The following is a 21,007-nucleotide window of genomic DNA, read 5'->3' on the forward strand; positions in this document are numbered from 1 at the left end:
GAGGACCTATTCAGCCCCCTGTCCAACTCCACCTCTCCATTAACATCAGACCTCTGTGACATCAGTCGGCAGAGTTTTGTGGGGATGGTGAAAAAAGCAGTGGCTCATATGGAAAAGAAAATCAGTAATGAGATTGAGATGGTTATTCATGAGGTCAGGCTATCTGATGGTTGTGATGCAGCTGAGAAAGTGATGACGGATGAGTTCTTTAAAGAAGCGTGGACTCTGCCGCAGGACAAGCTGATGATGATCCAGCAGTGTAATGCAGTGGATGTGACTCTAGACCCCTACACAGCCAATTCCAAACTTGTGGTGTCTCAAGGTGGGAAACAACTGAGATTTGCTGGAGGTCTACCGTCTTGTACTGCTTTATTTGGGAGAAGTTTTGTACGACAACCGTTTGTTCTTGGGAAAGAGGGTTTTTCCTCCGGCAGGTTCTACTATGAAGTCCGGGTCACTGCAAGCAAAGGCTGGCTCTTGGGAGTGGTCAAAGAGTCCATTAACAGGGAGATATTATTCTTTCCTACCCCTCAGGAAGGTGGCTGGACAATCATTCACATCTATAATCCAATAACCAAAGTCCATGAGGATTATTTTGCTAATAATTTAAGCACTGCTCCGCTGTACCTGAGGCAAAGGTCCCAGACAGTGGGTGTGTTTGTTGATTACGAGAGGGGAGAGGTCTCCTTCTATGACGTGGAAGCCAGGACTCTGATCTACTCCTACACGGGATGTGCCTTTATGGAGACCCCACCTTCACAACAAGATGTTCTCTATTCAATGGCTGCCACATCTTCAAGTAGCAAACCAAAGCTCTACCCTATTTTTGGTATCTTTGAAAATGATTATGACAACATGCTCGTAATCACTCCTGTAGTTTGAGCAAGTTGAAGTCTTGCATACAGCAGGGGAAATGAATGTGTAAGTTGGAACGAAAGGTTTTCTCATTTCAAAACATTTAATGTTTCTCAGGGTTTTTTTTTGTGTTAAGTAATCGGGCACAAACATTATTGGAATATACATTATGTTTCTTCTTTTTTTTTAGTGACAGTAGTTATAGGAGTTGCATCACACATTACAAAAAGAAAATAACACTTTGTAAATCATAGTTTTTGATTTAATTCTTAACTTTTTGTTTTTCTAGCCATATTACGAAAACAGTCAGATTTGACAGTTCAAAGTCAAGTCAATTTTATTGATATCACAAACACTAAAAGAATCCCACCCAACAAACCTTTTAGGAGTGAAAAAAATGAAAGAAACCTTCGGAGGAGCAGACGGACCGAAATACAATTGATGTTGTGTACAGAATAATCAAAATGACAGTATAGACAATCAAAAACAGAATGTAAACTTATATGACGATTGGTGATTAGGTTCATTTCAAATCGTGGAGAAAGGTTGAAGGTAGATTATATTGACACAACTCGTTGTAATACATGTATCTGTCCAGGAGGTGGCACCATTGTTTAACCAGTGTCCTGGTCTGTTTCTCAAAGATGCTACCATAGAAGCAATAACCAGGCGTGGACAATGGCGTCAGAGGAACCCAATGACATCTTTGTCACTTTCAAAACTGTTTTTTGATTTTTAGGTTTAAGATTCATCTACCTACAGAAAATTAATCTTTAAAATCATTTTGATAACAGATTAAAAAAGAATCTACTTCTGCTTCTCAAATGTAAATATCTGCTTCCAAACAAGTTCCTTTAGCCTACTATTCAATTTAGAAGTGCTCTTTTTTTCTTATAAGATAGGCTTACATTTTTTTTGTCCTACCTTGTTGGATGGCGGGGAGGCACAGCGTCATTCCATCACAAACGAAATATATCACACCCACAGTAGATGTCACAACAACATCACGTGACGCTTCTGAAGATGACTGCAGAGTCTGCAGCTGAAACTGTCAAGGTAAGACAAAAAAACTTTAAGCCCGTCATATTAGAAAGAAGAGCACTTGTGAATATTTGCATGTTTTCTCAGGCATATATAATAGTAAACCAAATATATATATTTTTTTTAACTGATGGTTGAACAAAATCAGCTACTTGAATGAAATTGTGATGGACATTTTTCAAGGTCTTTATTAACCTAATTAATTAAGTTGATTAAGTTATCAACTTTTAACATTTCACATTACTCCACCTGCTTTATGCTATGTATCAACACTTTTGTTCATCAGTGACTTCTTGGAATTCAAATTGTGAGCATATAATACGTGCCCTTTTATGAGTTGATTTCCGTGAAACCCATTGACTTCAGGGTCCACATTCCACTTATTGCACTTTTGAATACAAGCTTTTATTGCATGCCAAGACATCTGGTATGATTGACCAGAACATCCAGCCATCTTCATCCGCTTATCCGGTATTGGGTCGGGGGTGCAGCAGCTCCAGCAGAACATATCTGTTAAAAAAGCTTTCAAACCAGGTGTTTGATATGTGTGTACTATGCATCTGTTACGTATTAAACTACTTAATGCAAGTGATCTTTGCTGCTTATTTTCCTGCTTTTCTTAAATTACATTGATTGAGTTCTGTTGTGGGGTCAAGTGCCTTGCTCATGGGCAACGTGTTCTGATAAGAAAAGGGGTCCTTTTAGTTTTTTTAGCACAATAAGAAAACAAATAAAAGCCACCAGTGAAAGTTTACACTGATCAGGTTAGCGGAGACATAACAGAAGGGCGCGCTGCTCCACCACTCCTGGAGTTTTTCTCTCAAGGGGAACTTTAGCCAGCAGACTATTTATACCACAGCTGTCTGACTGACTGGCGCCCTGGGAACTGGGACACGTGTGTGTGTGTGTGTGAGAGTGTTTCTGTCTGACAGATTTTGTTAGGATGATGTACATGTAATTGTGTGTGAGAGAGACAGGCAGGCAGAGAAAGCGACCAGGGTGGGTGACCAGCTATGAAATATGCCACATACTGTATGTAGGTCATTTACTCATCAAACACAGACTGACTTGGAAGTCCAACGAATGGAAGCCGAAAGGACTTACTGTATAAGCATCACACTGAAAAGATGAGAATGTAAGATCTTCTCAAGATGAGATCTTCTGTAAGAGTGAGGAAATTAAATAACTAATCAGAAATGATTGAATAAGGAATTGTAACGTTACTACAAATCACATGTGCTGGGGTTAAAAGGATTCAATGGCTATGACATTTCTGAACTTAAGAGGTATTTTATTGAATCATATAAATCCTACATCTACAAGCTTCTGACTAGGGTTTGAATCAAACCTAGTCATCATTTCATAAACAAATGAACAGAATAGCAACAATGTACAGAGTATCTTTGTATGATTCATTTCATATGACTTTTTACAGTACCCTTACACCACCACAATTCATAAGGAAGCATATTATTTATTAAAAGCCTCTTACAAATTAAGATTTTACACACAAACAATACACTGGTCTTATGAAATAGTATTCATCATTACAAATTACATGAGCCAAGATTGTATAATAATAGTTAAAAGTCAGCTCCATCAACTAGGCCTACATATAAAAGTCACCGGGGCCATTTTTCTGCATTAATAATTTTATTATTAAAAATATATAGTAGGTCTATATAACATTAATTGATATTAATGGTGTGTAGGCTACTATTACATTAATAATAAACAAAACATGACTAACTTGTAATGGAGTTTTTTTTAATGTGGTCGTACTACTGTTATTCATAAGCAAAGTATAGGCCTATATGAATAGGCTACTTTCTCGAATTAGCAAGCTATTGATCATGTATCTTACCTGCTGAATTACATCACCCGTTATCCATATAAGATGCGGACATATTGTTTTACAGGTTACAAAATTAAGGATTTGTAACATAAAATATGACAATTAATAAACGGACAATGGATTGTTGATGGATTAGCATGTACGCGACTCAGCTGGAAGACCAGGGGGGAGGAGGGGTCGTCTACGTCTCGGGGGCGCGCGCTGCACCGTCGTGACGTCACGGGAGCGCCCGAACAGTGGGGAAGCCACCAGTGGTAGAGCTGGCAAAGACGGAAAGGAGGGAAAGAGACAGAAGAGATAATAGACAGGAGAGATACGAGACAGGGAGACAAGCCCCCGAAAGAGAGCGTTTCACCTCGGCTGTTACGTTACGAAACGTCACTTTGAGGTTTGACAGCAAAGCGAAATAACTGAAGAGATGTGACTGGCCTTCTTTTACACAGAGCTTATTTCACAACCGAGGGCAGTAGAGTAAACAGCCGCAGTGAGTATTGGAAGTTAGCAGTCTTGAGTGTGACGTGCGTATGCACATGCATGTTTTATTACACAGGCCTACGTGTGTGTGTGTGTGTGTTGTAGACATGTTGGCCACTTTCTCGGTCAACCTCACATGTGTGTCGTTTGTGTGACTCGTCACAGTCACGTTGGTTTGTGGAATAAAAAGAACACCGGCGATAACATGCTTAAAATGTGATGCCTGCTTTGAGGTGTAAGACCTTTGACGGGGCTCTGTTATATTTCCGCCCGGTGGGCAACAGCAGCCTGCGTGTTTCGGCCAGACTTCATGATAGTCATCATGATACATTTTGTATTTGTGTGGGCGACAAACGACAATGCGAGCCCATTCAACAAGACGTCCTGTAGTTTTGTTTAATAAACCAACCTTGTAGGCTTCCCCGGAATAATAAGCTAACAATATGTCTTGTCTGTACCTCTAAATGCGATTATCAATCTGTTCACTGTGTTGCAGGCTGCAGAAGTGCTGCTGACAGCCTTGTGGTTTCTTTAAAGCTAGCCAGCTATCATTATCCTGTAAGATTAGTTTACAGTTTAAATGGTGTTTATCACTAATGTTCCCTTATAAGACTTGAAGTGTGCCTGTGGTAGTCAAATACAAGTTCATCTCTTGCTATAATTCCCATAGGGGCCTTTAGTTGTGTTGTGATATTTCTAACAGTCTCTCTCAAGTTCTTCATGCCGGTTGTTTGGGATCTGAACTTTAAAGAGCAAATATGTGCATTAATAGTGTTATTAATGCTGCCTTAGTTGCACTGGATTGTCAACAGCAACGTAATTGCCAGCTGGCCCATTGCACGCAAAGCCGAGACCAAGCAACGTGTTAAAGACTGGGTAACAACATTCTTTGCAAACCTAATAAACCGGAGCAAAACATGGAGCCGATATGATCGTGTTGCTGAAGACCGGGAGGTTAAATCGTCTGCGTGTGTGTGAGTGTGTGTGTTTGTGTTGGGGGGGGGGGGGGGGGGGGGGGGGGGGGGGGGGGGGGGGGGGGGGGGGGTGTTCCGCCCACAGCTCTATTTCTTTGCACCGCTCCTCCTCCGGGAACGCCAGGGAACTGAGCTGCTTCCTTCCACTGAGATTGTTGTGAACACTAGACATTTTTAAATGTCCAGGCTCTGATTAACGTTACCTCAGTCTGCCTCTGGGGGGACGTTGCTCTACTGGGGGGTTGCTTTTGTTCAGAATTGGTTTGAATTTGTTTCTAAATTTATTTATCTGAACTTCTGATTCCTAATAAACCCCTGTGCCTTATTTGAGCCGAAGAGCCTTGTGACTCCTGTCTCCATGCTTAACATCAAAGGTACAAACTTTTGACTTAAGGTTTGCAACAACATGAGGAACTTAACCTGACAAAGATAGTATCTCTTTCAAATTATTCCCAGAACTCACTTTTATCACCAGACCATAATTGTTCATACCTTGTTTATTATTTATGTATTCAAGTTGTTTCATCATTTTGCCAGTAGAAGGATTTATTTCTACACCCTTAGATAGATAGATAGATGGATAGATAGGGGGTGTTTAAGTCACCTTCCCAACTCGCACTTTATTTAATCTGGTAAATTGACTGTATGAGCACATTCCTTTTTACAAGAGGAGCCTGGGGGAGTTTCAGACTCACTTTCTCTTCCATTAACTACTACACACTCATGAATTAGTTTTGTGCTTCCCTGCCTTTGTGTTAATTGTCGAGTCTCAACGGTACATTTTCCATATTTGCTATGTAGGCAGCAGCCAAGATTAGATAAGTGTGCGGTGTGTTTGCATGTGCATGACATCAGTGTACGTTTTGTGCAACAGTGTGTATATGTGTGTGTGTGTGTGTGAACGTCTGATTGTTATATGCGCATTTTGTTTGCCCAGCCTGCATCTCAGATTAATTTCCTGTGGTACACAATAGACTGGAGCTGATGCTATCTGCCTCTTATCAGCGCTGTGCTTTCCAGTGTCAGAACCATATGATATGTCTTATCGCTGCTAGGACTGGTGTGCACAGAATGAATTTACAAGGAGCACAGAGCCAAAATCTGTATCTCGCCCAGACATCTTCTGCCTAATATTTTCTCTCAAGTGTAATTGGGTCGCTCAGTTAATTGAGTAAAAGAAGTCTATTATAGTTTTGGCTATTTCAGTAGGTTGCTTGCAGGAGTAGTTGTTTTTTTCTCTTTGAGAAAAGGTGTGGCTCTCTTTAAAAAAACGTTGAACCACAAATCAAGTCTTACAAGTGACAAAACATGTTTTCATCATTGAAACTGTGGGCTTTTAAAGCAACAATAGAGAACTTTTTGTAACTTAAAATAATGTTTCCAAAATCGTTTCAGTGGTTCAGAAACTTGTAACAGGGTGAACGGCCCTTCTGCGTTCGCTTTGCGGCTCTCTACCGGCTATAACCTCATTATGCAAGTTTGCCAGATCAGGTTGCGCATCTGTAGTTCCAATGAGACATAATGGGACAATTCCGCTTCCAACCTGTAGGACGGCCGAAGTGGGAAACGTTACATAGTGTTGATTTAATTCCTTTTTTCACATACATCCTGTAGAAATTACTTTGGATGTGTTGCAATTCAGTTAAAAATTGATAAATCAGCACTAAAACTATCATTTTGATTTGTCAACAATACCAAGTCCTGACATGGAGACAAACTGTGTTTGCATGGAAAACTAAGCCAAACCACTAATAATATGTTACCCAAAACAAAACAACAGCATTGCTTGAGCTTTGCATTACACAGCAGTGCTAAGTGAGTCCTAGTAAGCCCCAAATACACCATGAACTGCCCTGAGACATTTTGGACTTTGGATGGAAAAGATGAAAGTCCTTCACTTTACTTGTCCAAAACACTTTTACAATAAATATAAAATAATTTACAAAATAAAAAAATATGTTACAACAGTGTTTCAAGATTGGGTATTGTAGCCTATTATTGGCATTCATCATGCTTGCACAACACAGTTAACCAGGATCACTTTACATGAATCTTTAATGTCTGCGTGTGACACTGTGGCACTACATTTTCTTTATGATATCTCTGATGTAACTCGTCCTCGTATGCTAGCAGCATGTCTTTCCCTCTCCAGTTTGTTTTTGTTTCTGTGTCAGCCAGTTTCTCATTTATTCATCTCTATTTGTATATTCATGCGTTATACAGATATTCAATTGCTATTAATTTGACATAGCAATTGCCACAGGAGATGTTCACAGAAATCAAATATTTAAAGATTAAACATAAACATTACACATTGCATACATATTAGAAACACTAACATCCCATTAATGTAAATCTTAGAGATAAATAAGGGCATGGGATGACACATGAGTTGCTACACAGTCTTGTTTTTATCTTGTATTTACTATGTAGTAAAAATAATACTATTGGGGTTGAGATCATTTAGCTTACCTTTGCACTCTTAAGATAAATACCAATCTGAATTTCAGAGAGTTAATGTTATCGTCATGATAAAGCAGCTGTGAATGTTAAAAAAGCTGACTGTGGTGAACCATGGGCCATCCACTTAAATCTTCAGACAGATTAGCTTCAGTGTGAGTACGGCTCTCCCCTTCAGCTGCACTGTCGAGTTGAAATGTGTTTCCCCTGACGGCACCAGGGAGTCCTTTCCAGCAACATCATATCGCAGCGAGCCTGACAGGAACAGAAAGTAATGCTGAATAATAATATTCAGGATGAGTATAATGTGTTTTTATGAGCCTCGATCCCCAGGCGAGACACAAACTTTGTCAAATTCAGCTCTCGCATTGATACACCAGCCGGCTAAGTATAGTGTGTGTGTGTCTCTGTGTGTTGCATTGTGACAGATGGATGTGTGGTTGTCACATAAATAGAACATGCCGAACACCTTCAGGAATGCTGATGGAGAAGGAGAGTGAGAGGAAGTGAAAGCATCAAGGAGACAAGGCAGCGTCAGAGAGGGAAGGGAGGGATTAAAGGGGGGAGACGACGATGGGAAAAGAAATTGATGTGTTATTAGTTAACTGTTTGCTAACAAGTTTTCCCTATTAAACTTAAAATCTCAATGTAGTTGAAGAATTTATGAGTATCTTGTTTCTTTGTAAATATGTTGTGAAAACGACTAACTTGAACTCTTTTTTTCTGCTGTGCCAGCACGTACTGATCTCCCACCGACACAAGTACAAGTACAGGACATGGCATTCAACCACGGAGACTTCCTTGGTATCCTAGTGTGATGTTCTAGGGTTTTGTTAGGCTTAAGACAACATTGTGTGTGTGTGAGGAAGGAGTGTGTGGAGGAAAGATGAGACATGCAAAATGGCAGTTAGTAACAGTACAGGGAGGCAGAGGATCCAATACAGGGCGTTGTGTGTGCTGATGTTTCCTGTGGAGTGGTTCATAGAGAAAACGGGGATGAGCCTGTTTCAGGATCTGTTCCAGTAGGTATTGTGGTTGTAGTAGGACATTTTGTGGTTGGACATTTGCAGCACAGCATATAAAAAAGGGAGCTAAAGTGAAAGTGCATTTATTTTGTAATTGCTCCAGTCTTATTTTTTGTGATTGGAGTTGAAAGGAAAAACGAGGTAGTCGATTGATTGGCCGATAATTAAGCAGTCGCAATATTGTCAATTGATTTACTTTTCTTAAAAAAGCAAAAATGGCAAGAATTCCCTGGGTACAGCTTCTCAAATGTGAATTTCTGGATTTCATCGTCTTCTATATTAGCTGAACATTGTTGGGTTTTAAACTGTAGAATATTTGATAACGAAAATAAATGTTATTTGCGGCATTTGATATGGTCACAACTGCCGTACCAGGACATCCTATGCACAGTGGTACGTCAAATAGGAATACAAAGCAACAGAATATACATGAAATAACAGGATACAACACACATGAAATAATAGGATAGACCATAAGAACAAATAATTTAAAATATATACAAGTTGGGAACACAAATAAAAACTGTTTTTTAACCATTATTGATAAAGCTGTATAAACCTATTATGTAAGGTGCAGTTAGTGCAGTTTTGATGAAGTGTTAAAAAGTTGTATTGCCTTTGGTGGAAAGGATTTCCTGTAGCGGTGAGTGTGACATCGTAGTTGTCGGATCCTCTTAGAGAAGGTGCTCCTCTGTTGGACCAGTGTCGGGTGGAGAGAGTAGTCGGGGTTATCCATCATAGATAACAGTTTGTTCAGTGACCTCCTCTCCACCCGACCCTCCACCACATGTTCCAACAGACTGGTAGAACATCTCCAACATTCGATCCTTCACATGTTGAAGGATCTCAGCTTCCTCAGGAAATAGAGTCTGCTCATCCGCTTCTTTTTAACAGCAGTGCTGTTGATTTTCCAAATCTTACTCGCTTTTTTCAGGGTTTTAAACGGCAGCAAACTCCATCTTTTAATAAAAAAAACTGTTATTATGGGGTTAAAAGCTATGAAAAATGGGACTTTAGACGATGATTTGTTTTGTCAAACTACTGTTTCCACAGTTTAACAATGAACCTTCATCAACTCTCAGTGTATCACTGATCCAACAGATGTTTCTTACTGCAGCACCACATTGGTTTCTCTCATTTTTGTGAAAGGTCAAGGGTAGTCATACGCTTGTGTTTTCTTATCTCATGATGCCAGCTGTGTCATAGGTGTGTTTGTTTGTGGGGTTTGTTCCAGTGATATTGGTATTATTTGGTATAAAAAAGATTGCCAGAGTGGTAGGTTCATGTGATGTGAAAGCTTGAGGTCATTATTATTTTTCATCTGACTCTCAGTGCTGTGGGACACACTGCTGGTTTATTTTTGTGACCCTTCGACTAGAACTGAAGAGAACACACTATGGTGCGTGTTGTGGTTTCTAGGAGGTCTTCAAGCCAGTAAAAAATAATAAGTGTGTGTGTGTGTGTGTGTGCGTGTGTGTGTGCGTGTGCGTGTGCGTGTGCGTGTGTGTGTGTGTGTGTGTGTGTGCGTGTCCGTGTGCGTGTGTGTGTGTGTGTGTGTGTGTGTGTGATTTAGCTGTGTGATAGATTGTTGCCCAATGCATGCTGGGATAAGCTCCAACTCCCTGCGACCACAACAAGATAAGCAGTTCTGAAGTGGAAGGATCCGTGTATTTATTGACCTGTACCTCCTTCAGAATAAAGCTGGATAATACACTGTGTATGTCTGGCATTACAGGGAGAATTTGGGCATGAGCATACACATTAGGTAGAAGCCGGCAGGCATACACACACGAAAACACACACACTCACTCGCTCGCTCACTCGCTCACTCACTCACTCACTCACTCACTCACTCACTCACTCACTCACTCACTCACTCTGTCTTTGTCTCTGTCTCTGAGGTATCATATTGGCCTTAAATGAAGCATTAGATATTATGTGACATGATCACTCACGGCCACTGAGCTGATGTCCATGCATGTTCATCTGTGAACGCGTCGTCTCTTCACGTGTTTGTTTGCATGTGTATTGAAATATCAGTCTGGCTGTATGTGTTTTGTTTGGCTGATTGTGTAGATTTGCACAATGTGCACCGTTTGTGCTCTGTGTGCATGTGTAAATGCATGTACTGTACTGTATGTAACAGTGTGCGTGCATGTGCTAGAGGCAAGATCCTGGCCTGTTTCTCTTCCAGGTGTGTGTTTTTGGCCTTAGGGGAGACACAGCAGATGGTCCCTCTTTGCGTTTGAGAGACAGAGTGCGTGCGTGTGTGCGTTCGTGCATGCTTGTGTACGTGTTTGTGTGCGTGCGTGCGTGTGCGTGGTTGTAACTGACTAGTTGTCAGTAACATTTCCCTGGCCAAATATCTGTGCCGGATCTGCGTTGGAAAAATACACTACTGAAGGGATGTTAAAGGCCAGGGTCGGGACCCCCAAAAAAGGAGCAGATGATTTAAAGGGGTCGACCAAAAGGCTGCACAGTTAATCATACTTGAAATACTTTACTCTACTATCGTAGTTAGCAATTTGCAAGAGGCCACAGACAAACTTCTCAACTAGAAATGTGCACATTCTCTACCATGCTGTACAAGCAAAGAACTAGTTTTACATATTCTCCTTCTAGTAAAACTAGGCTGTATCTATCACCCATCCAAATTTTTCTGTATACTGTAATGATATCTGAATACTTGGAAACGTGGATTTGTTGTTACCATTAAAGTGAACCTCCAGAACTTTTAAGTCTTATACATGTTGAATATTTATGAAGTTGTTTAGTTCACTTTAGGTCATTTTTGTAAGTGGAGAGTGTGGATCAGATGGTGTGTCCAATAGGCCATGTGTCCACTGACCTGAGGATGACACTGTCTCCAAGGATACTCAAAAAACTGAATAATGACTATTGACCAGCTGGCTATTCATTTTAAATAGCTGTAAATGTACTTTCCTTATCTGATACAGTAACTGTAACACCTAAGGTTGCATGTAATATTGTTTTTAATACATTTACCTCACATTTCTACAATTCTACACTGACAACAAAGAGTCTGAAACTTACTCCAACTTTTAAATGGACTGGTTGTCCATTCAAGGGGCCTGGGAGTTTAGAGCATACATGTGAGAGTCAGGAATTATGGCAAAATTGTTTTTGCAAAAGATAGTAAACTGTTACTGATTACTTTACCATGGCATCACATAGTTGATTATTTCCCCAGCTGTGTTATTTACATGCTTTATTTGACCTGATTGACTTAATTATTTATAGTTAGTATAGTTATTTATCTCATCCCACACACACACACACGAACACAAACACACACACACACACACACACACACAGGCACTATAAAAGCATGACTAAACTAGTTCATGGTATGGTGTTTTTGCTTTTTTTGAAACAGCAGTTGTACAGTTTTGACATCTATTGTCCATCCAATTAATAATGAAGCCTGTAAAATGTACTTATATCCAGTGTGATAGACCAGTGTGATTAATAGGAATAAGACAGCTTTTTGTATTTTTGTATTTATGTATTCTTCCCACATTGTTATTGCAGAATAAAATGGAATATTAACAATAGTTAATTGACTAAAAAGCATGGCTTACTCTATTTTAGTAGATGTAATTCATCCAGGAGGGAAACCAATTATTTGCCTTTATGTGTGTTAGATCAGCTGATTGAATGTTATCTGCTATCACACAGCCTTTTACAGCTGCAGGACAGTAACTTTGATGTGATGCCCAGAAGTGTCAGGACATTGTGTGATCTTAAGAAGGTGTTACGGGTGGCAAAGAGACAAAGCGGCCTGTGTGATCATATGAACCGACACATTAGCTGATGTTTGTGCCTGTAGCAGAGTTTGAGAATAAAGCCAAAGTTTCTGACTGTAGTCTGTGGACTAAGCATTTCAGCTGCACATATCTCTCACTTAATGTGTGTGTATATGTGTACAAATGTGGTGGCAGAAAAAGGAGTTCCCGGGCATTTTTGATGAGACATTATTGGATTATTGGAGAGGTCAGACTTGGTTGATCCTTTGTCTTTTAAGTCAGCGCAACAAGCAGGGTGAAACATCAATACATCTACAAGATGGATTCGCAAATGTTTTGGTACAAACATTCATTTTCCCCAGAGGATGAAGCCGAGTTACTTTGGTGATCTGACTTTTTGTCTAGCATCATCAACAGGTTGATGGACAACTATTATTGATGATCAAGCAATTTAAAGGAGACATTCATAGTCTCTCTGAACTCCTGACTTGTTATCTGGCACCATCATCAGATTAGTCATCAGAATAGTAAGCATTGCAGCCAATTTTTTACCATGGACATGGTAAATGTAAATTTAAATGTAAATGTAAGTGTAAATGTGGAATATGATATGAGGCATAACATACTGGCGTTTTGGCCAGTACGCTTGTTTATTTAACCTACTGTTTACATTGCAAGTAAATACTGTAAAAGAGATAAAACCAGTCTCAAGACAAGATTAATAAAAACCCAGTGTAGTCCTTTGTACCTTAAGTGCAAAATATCTTTGTTCCTCTGATCACTAAGTCTCTGTCTCTGTCTCCCTTTTCTTTTTAGGTGATCCCATCATCCCATGCCTTGTGGATTTACTTGCCGCCTTAACCTAAAGGGATGCCTTATTGATTCCTGCTTTTCTAACAAAGCCCATTGATAACAGTACGGGTGTTAGAAAGGCCTTGATCACAGCTATGTCAACACTGCATCAGGATATTTCAAGTCAAGAAGGACTTCTGTAGAATAGGGACGGGAGTTTGTTTGTTTCAGCTGTTCACTTTAGTATTTCAGATTTTTTTTGGAACAGCCATCTTACAGTTTTTGTGTAATTTTGAGCATAGATTTTTGATTTGCTTAATTCATCATTTGAACCGGACACTGTTTCGTCTCTACAGTAAACACAGCATTACAACCCTTACCATGTACGGTAGCTCCCGTTCCGTCTCAAAGCTGGATGTTGTTGGATCCAATGGGAACGGGTCAGTGTCTGGGAGCCCTGGGCGCTCCCCACGCCTCCCTCGCTCTCCACGCCTTGGACACAGACGAAACAGCAGCAGCAGCTCCACCAGTGGACTTACTGGCTCCTGTAAAACCCTGTCTATGGAGAACATTCAGTCTCTAAATGCTGCGTACGCTACAGGCGGTCCTATGTACTTCACCGACACAGTTGATGACTCGATTGGCGTTGGGAGCGTGGGCAGCGGGCTCAACCCCTCGATGCCCAAAAGCACCATGACCCTGGGCAGGGCCGGGGCCAGGGTCCCCTATGGGGTCAGGGCGGCCATCATGGGGAGCAGTCCTAATATAAACACTGGAGGGGGAGGGGGAGGGGGTGCAATGCACAGTGATGCAATAGCATTTGGGGGGGAGCTACAAAACCAGCTTTCACAGGCGGCCACTGTGCCACACTCCATGAGACAGGTAAGGCATTGCAATTTTTTCATTTTCTATTGAAGTCAGCAATTTCAGAACTGAACAAAATTTTAAATTTGGTCCCTTTGTGTTCGGCCAGTGTAATATTTGTCTTTATGTCCAAAACGTTTGTTAGAATTGAAAGAAACTAATGCCACAAAAGTAACATTTTTAAAGCTGCTGTGTTGTGTGAACACTAAGACACAAAATAACTTGGAGATTCTGTTTTGGAAATGCACCCAGATTAAAATAGCATTAAAGAAATAGTGTTAGAAAATATGCTTTCTTGCTGAGAGTTAGCTCAGAAGAGCTACACCACTACCAAATCTGTCCTTTTCATATGAAGCTGGAGTCCACCAGCCCCTCTAAGAAGCAAGCATTCACGTTATATCTTGTTTGTTTTATCGGTACAAAATCCAAAGTGTATTAAACAACTGGTTGGAAGTTCATGCTCATTACAGTGCTGGATTATTTTTTGAACTGAAGCAGTAACTTCTCTAAGTCTCCACTGATTGCTTGGAAACTTGATGAGGACTACAAGACTAAGAAGTCACTGCTCCTAGCCAAGAAATAGTCCACATAGTGTGGATAGTCACATGATCTAAAATAGTTAATCTCAAATTAAGTTTAGAAATAAACCTATTAGGAATGTGTGGATACAATTAATTTAGCATATGGATAATCTTTGTCTCGCCTTTGAGCAAAGAAATGTGGAAAGATAAAATCAATTGCGTTTAGCAAACATTGTTTTGTCACTAATTAATTATCCTCCCGTTCAATGTACAGTTGAAGTGGTGAGTGGTTTAAGGTGCTTAGAATACATTCAGTTGACTATTTAAGGGTTAATATGTTCTTCATAAGTCACGTTTCAACTAAAGATAAGAGCTGTGTGGGTATTCATACAGTATGTTGAAATAGACTAAGGACTGTCCTCCCACTCCCTCTGCAACATTACTCATAATCTGAGAGCTCATTTCTCCAACATGTACGTTTCTCCCTCCCCTCTCACAGGACTTCTCCATATATTTCTAATTATTTCCTAAACAAAAAACATTTCTTCATCTCTCCTTAACTGTTATTTATTTTGCTAGCTTTCCTCTACACGCTCTGAGACCAAGCATTAGCTAAATACCCCAAAAAATGTTTTTTTCAAAACTAAAGCAGTTTGTTACAATACTTTACATAATTACAATACAACAGTATTTGATAATAATTTATACAATATTTGAGTCTTTCTTTCCATATTTGATTTGTCATAGTTGCGTATGGTAGACAGTAGTAAGCAGTGGCTTTCAGAGGGAGTACTTCACATTTAATTTGGTTGTTCTGGGCCTTATTGTAGCAGTGACAGCTGGAAATAGACAAAACGTTTATGATCTAAGAAAGAAACAAAAAGCATGCTATTGCTCATATCTAACATTTTACATTCATGCTGTATGTGTTTGTTACAAGGTGAGAGACGGTGCCATGTCGGACCTGCAGACGCAGTTAAGAGAAGTGCTGAGAGAGAATGAGCTGCTGCGCAGAGAAGTAAGGGCGTGCAAAAACACCCACACCTTTACTCACATCCATTTAAAAAAAAAAAAAATGTTGGTATCTCATATAGCTGTTTGTCTACTTGTGTTCCTCTGGGAATTATGCCGTTGTGCATGTACATGTAAAAACAATTATAAAGTCTAAACTAAAAGCTGTTCCATTGTTTGTTGTTAATTTCTTTTAGCTGGAGAATAAAGAGTCCAAGTTGAGCTCCTCTATGAATTCTATTAAGACGTTTTGGAGTCCAGAGCTGAAGAAAGAGAGGGCGCTGAGGAAGGACGAAGCAACAAAGATTGCCCTGTGGAAGGAACAGTACAGAGTGGTGCAGGAGGAAACGCAGGTAGGAAAGAGGGATCTGCGTGTGTGCAACTATGTGTGTGTTGCTGTGGGACAAAATGAATTGCTGTTTTTGCTTGTTGCTCGGAGTCAAAACCCAGCAACAAATGAGCAGAGATGAAAGGATTGTGAACAATATCCTGACCAGGGTTGGGTTCATTTCATCGTCATCACAGCTAATCCAGGATCTGGAAATTTAGGAATTCCAAGTTATATTTTTATAAAATTATATTTAGCCCTAACCCTTATTGATTTTAGTTTCAGCTTTGGTTTATCCATCTGTGATATAGTTTTTCTACTCGGTTAACAGTAACATTTATGGACAGGCACAAAGGGGAGTATGTCCTGATAATATCATGGATTGTTCTGGTGGATTTGTCTCACTGCTGTAAGGCGGCCTTGAAGATGGGTAAACGGATGAAGCAGGGCTGCCTGGTGGTTGGGGACTCCCAGCTGTCTGTTGGTTCTGAAGCCATCTGGATAAGACGGAAGCGCAGCTAATCTGGCAGGAGGCCGTAATATTATACCAGACATGAACTGCACACATACACACTCGCTGCCTCGCAGTTACTCACTTCACACGCTGTCATCTTGTGCTGAAAGTGCTCGGTCCTCGCTACTTTTCCGTCATTAACAGGTGCTTTTATCCCTGCATGTGTGTGCATTTGAAATTATTTGAGGCTTTGATGTTGCTGTTGATGGGGCTTCGACTCCCAAGACAAATTTTACGTTAAAATTGTGGGAAAGGACTTCGGGTTGGCGAAATTACATTACAAGATATTAAATCACTCTCCCAAGAAGATTTACAGCCAGTTTGTTGCATGCTCGTGAACATGTGCAGCATGCACGTGTGTGTGCATCCATAAATCTTCATCCATAAAGTCGTATCTGTGTGTCTTGTGAGTGCACACTTATTTAAAGTGATGGCCTGTGTGAGAGAACACAGGAACAGATGATACATGGATCAATCTATCATGCCACACTAGAAAACTCCTCAGTCACCTTCACACGTACACACATTTCTCTTTGGGTATGTATGTGTGCCGTTAAAGTGAGTGAATACGCACGTTGAGACATGTAGGAATACTTTCTGATCTCTGATGTTGGGAAATATGTGTTCTATCTTTCACTTTAATTTGATTTATCTCATCCAGACAAATGAAACCATTATAACACAAGGCATCCTTTTCATTTCCTGCTCTCATTATCACTTTTCTTAAGTTTCTCGTCTCTGGCTTTTCTCTGTCCACTCACTCCTTTTTTTCTTCTCTTCTTACTCATTCTTGTTCTCTGTTTCTATTTCTGTCTTCACAGTGAGTCAGCTCTTACTTTCCTCCCTCCCCCTACCTTACATTCTCTCTCTTTCTTTGCCATAATCTTTGTGTTAGAAATCAAATTAAGTTACCTCCCAGTAATTTTGGGATATGTGCACACACACACACGCGCACACGCACACGCACACGCACTCTGGGTCACGCCCTTGCTGAGGAATGCTCATCTCATTTCTACCCTTTGTCCTTCCTCCCTCCTCTTCCCTTCTTTCCTCCACGCTTCCTCACTTCCTCACCTCCTCCTTCACGCTCGGCCCACTATCTTCACCTCTCTTCCGCCTGCCTCTGTCTTTATCTCTTCCTCTCCTTCTGTCTGCACTCCCACTGCATAATTCCTCTACTATTGTACTTTTTACAATGTGTCACCATATAATCTACAACATTGCCATACTTCAAAAATGTCACTTTGATCAATTGTTTTTATTTTTATTTGGTGGGATATTCGATGAAACATCGATTACAACAATTTATCATTTATCCATTTAAGATTTGCTGATTTACTGTGTCATATAATTATAGGTGAAATACCAATTTATGTATTCTAACTCCAGATTGTATTGTAGCTCAGGATGTCATCTGCGCATGCGCGAACATATTGCACGTGCGCAGAACGGATCGTGCAGGAGGGACGGATCGTGTACCGACAGTTGCTCGGCTCCCAACATCATCATTTTCTTCAACCAGTACTCATAGAATCTGGAGTTAATATACGTAACTATAATTCTAGTTAGTGCAGCTCTAAAGTTGAATTGAGCAGATTGGCCGCTTGTTAAGGCAGCGTGCGCATTAAATACAAAAACTGTGTGATGTGAATTCAGGAAATGTAGCATGTTAACAATCCTGATGTGTGTGTGTGTGTGTGTGTGTGTGTGTGTGTGTGTTCTTACTAAAAGATACCAAAGTGACAAGAGGGAAGAGGCTCAATGTTAGTATGGCGTTCTTGCTCACAGCTGTTTGGGAGAAAGTTTAGGTTTTGTTTTGCATAATTACTTTCTATCTGCAGAAAAGTTGGAAAAACCCCCAAACATTGTAATTTCTCAGTCAGATTAGATGGGAGGCTCTTTTTGTTCCTTCCCCACTGAGCTTTAAATGATCATTCTCCCCCTCTATACTGCCAGTGGCTTTCTCTTGACTCTCTTCCCACATCCACTAATTTTCTCTTAGCACGGCGTCTACACATCGTCACCACACACTCCATCTCTTTCTCACTGGTCTCTCTTCTCTGTCGCACCATTTCACTCGCACTTTCAGACTCCCCCTCTCTATCACAGCCCCCTGTCCTTCTTTTTCCTCTCTTGACTCTCCATCTGGGCCTGTGGAGCAGTTTTGCAACAAACTTCTATTCAGTAGAACAGACACACCCTGGTCTAATAAATCTATTGATCTGAACACAGATGCCTGCTCTATTTAGTCCTGGTCAGTGTTGTCTCTCTGCTTTGTCACATTCAGTGCACTGCCTATCTTTGGTTTTAATTGCGCGTGTACATGCTTTCCCCCAATGTGTTCCCCCAATGTGTTCCACCTCTTTGATCCCAGCAGGTAAGTATAATGTTTCATGCAGAAAGAAAGAAAAGCACAGAAAAATGGAAAAAAAATTAAGGAATGTCTGGAATGCTAAATGAAAGCTTTACTTTCTTTTCTTCTCTGTGATAGTTTATTTCTTTCTTACACAAAAACACACACACCTTCTTTCTCTTTTTCCCTCCTATCCTCTGCACTCCTTACTATGGTGGTCAGTTTGCATTTAATAAATATACACGCTCAAGCAGAAGGAATAAAACAGTTAACACTCATGAATATCCACAGTGGGCTTCTCGCTCTCTGTTCTACACGGTTTGTCCCAACACTCCAACACTGACTCAAACCAGCTGAACAATAACCACTCTGTCTGTTTTTGGGGCTGCTAGTTGCAATCTATCATCTACTGTACTCCAGGCGAGCTATTTGACGTCAAAACCGGCGAGAGAGAGAGAGAGAGAGAGAGTGAGAGGACTATATATGGACATGTTTATATATATATGTATATGTGTACAGTACATATATCTATATCTCATGTTAATGTGATATACAAACATGATCTAATAAGACATACATAAAATAATTAGGCAAAACACATATATGCTGTTTATCTACTTTATCATATGACATTTGACCACCTCATGTTTCGTGTTCTAAGAAGCCAATTCTCCACCTTTTAACATGACTGAGCCTGTGACATGGACGATTACTGTGAGAGAAGGGGACTTTAACAAGCATGTTTAAGGCATAAGCATGGAATCCCATGTATTTGTCAAAATCTAACATACTCAGATTTACGTGTGTGTGTGTGTGTGTGTGTGTGTGTGTGTGTGTGTGTGACAGAGAGAGAGAGAGTGTGAATCTGTGACCTTGCGTGATTGTTGACAAGCTTACACGTGTGTCGGTACAATCAGCCTTTTGTATTTGTGTGTGTATGTGTCTGATGGCGCAAATTGCACAGTTGCCTGCATATTTATAATTGTGTATTTGTATTTGCGTGTGTGTTAGTGTACATGCTTTGTATGTTAGTATACAGTGCTCTCATTTCTATTTTTATCAAGCGTGTTTTGATGCTTGCAACAATGTCTGCATGTTTTATGGAAATGGAAGGTATGTGGCAGCGGGATGATGTCAGAAGTTGTCCGTATGGCAGAGAAAGTGAAGCAGCCAGTGGCTGTACTTCTGCTGCTTCAATGTTTTCATTCTCTTCAATTATTTAGCCAAATACTCAAGGTGCTGGTTGGGAATGAAGGTGTGTGTTTGTGTTTTTGCTATAGAGGGGAAAAACATGTCTCCTATATGATGATTGATGGCTCTCAATGAGATTGTTTTCAGTTTGTCAGGCTCAGATTATATTAGATCATATTACCGTATTTGCGGAGGACTATTTGTGTTTTTTTTATTGCCAAAATTGTCAAAATAATATACAAAGATTTGTCCGTCAGCCTAGAGGTGGTGTTTTGTTTTTGATATGACTTATTGACCGTGAAATGGACTGAAAGTCATCTCACTCAACCAGTGTATATAACCCTAACCTGATGCTAACAGGAGGGCCTTGTCTTGTAAGTGGGTAGTGTGTAGTGTGTAGTGTGTAGTGTGTGTAGTGTGTAGTGTGTGTAGTGTGTAGTGTGCAGTGTGTAGTGTGTGTGTGTGGTGTGTGTGTGGAGGTTAACCCAAACAGGCATGTGAGCATATCGCCGTTACACCTGGGCAGCCCTTTACCTTCAGGCCGTGAGTGGAATGATAGAGAAAGAGAGATGAGACAGAGAAGGAAAGATTGCCTTTACTCTCTTCTCCTTCCTCATTTGTAGTCTTTTTTACTGCCTTTTTCTCTTTCTTTGCTCAGAGCAACAAAGCTAAAGAGAGACAGAGCGAAACAGAGAAAAACTGACACGTGACTGACTAAGTGTTTTTTTGCTCTATGAACATGGCAGTAAACCAGGTCTTTGGGTTAATGCGTAAACGGATGGTGCCACCAGAACTCCATTATTTTCCATGGGAATGCTGAAACCATCTGAGGCAACGGTAAATAATCATGACCAAAGTCATTTGTTCACTTGAATTATAAATGAAGAATTAACTACTGTTCTAAATTAAAGACAAAACGTTTCACTAAAACACATACCTTTAAATATACTGTTAACACACTCTTTGTGTGCTGACTTATTAA

At 40.3% G+C, this 21,007-nt stretch overlaps 2 protein-coding genes across 19 annotated transcripts in view; both read left to right on the forward strand.

Moving 5' to 3' along the window:
* Positions 1-6: 6 nt before the first annotated feature.
* Positions 7-2,339, forward strand: LOC117938868 (E3 ubiquitin-protein ligase TRIM21-like). Its single transcript, XM_034863808.1, has one exon. The coding sequence runs from the start codon at positions 85-87 to the stop codon at positions 880-882; it is 798 nt and encodes a 265-aa protein (XP_034719699.1). The 5' UTR covers positions 7-84; the 3' UTR covers positions 883-2,339.
* A 1,626-nt stretch (positions 2,340-3,965) lies between these two features.
* The window catches only part of LOC117938420 (ELKS/Rab6-interacting/CAST family member 1-like), a 111,342-nt gene continuing 94,300 nt past the window's right edge, over positions 3,966-21,007 (forward strand). For 17 of the 18 annotated variants that reach the window (XR_004655382.1, XR_004655383.1, XR_004655384.1 and 14 more), the window contains exons 1-4: positions 3,966-4,235; positions 13,268-14,125; positions 15,569-15,646; positions 15,837-15,992. Coding sequence is in view for 13 of the 18 variants with exons in the window: in XM_034862993.1 (XP_034718884.1) it covers positions 13,625-14,125; positions 15,569-15,646; positions 15,837-15,992 (735 nt within the window). In the remaining 5 variants the exon portion in view is untranslated. The remainder of the gene's footprint in view (positions 4,236-13,267; positions 14,126-15,568; positions 15,647-15,836; positions 15,993-21,007) is intronic. The other variant, XM_034862994.1, reaches the window with a different exon arrangement.

The sequence above is a fragment of the Etheostoma cragini genome, chromosome 23 (assembly GCF_013103735.1).
Source record: "Etheostoma cragini isolate CJK2018 chromosome 23, CSU_Ecrag_1.0, whole genome shotgun sequence".
Lineage (NCBI taxonomy): Eukaryota > Metazoa > Chordata > Actinopteri > Perciformes > Percidae > Etheostoma > Etheostoma cragini.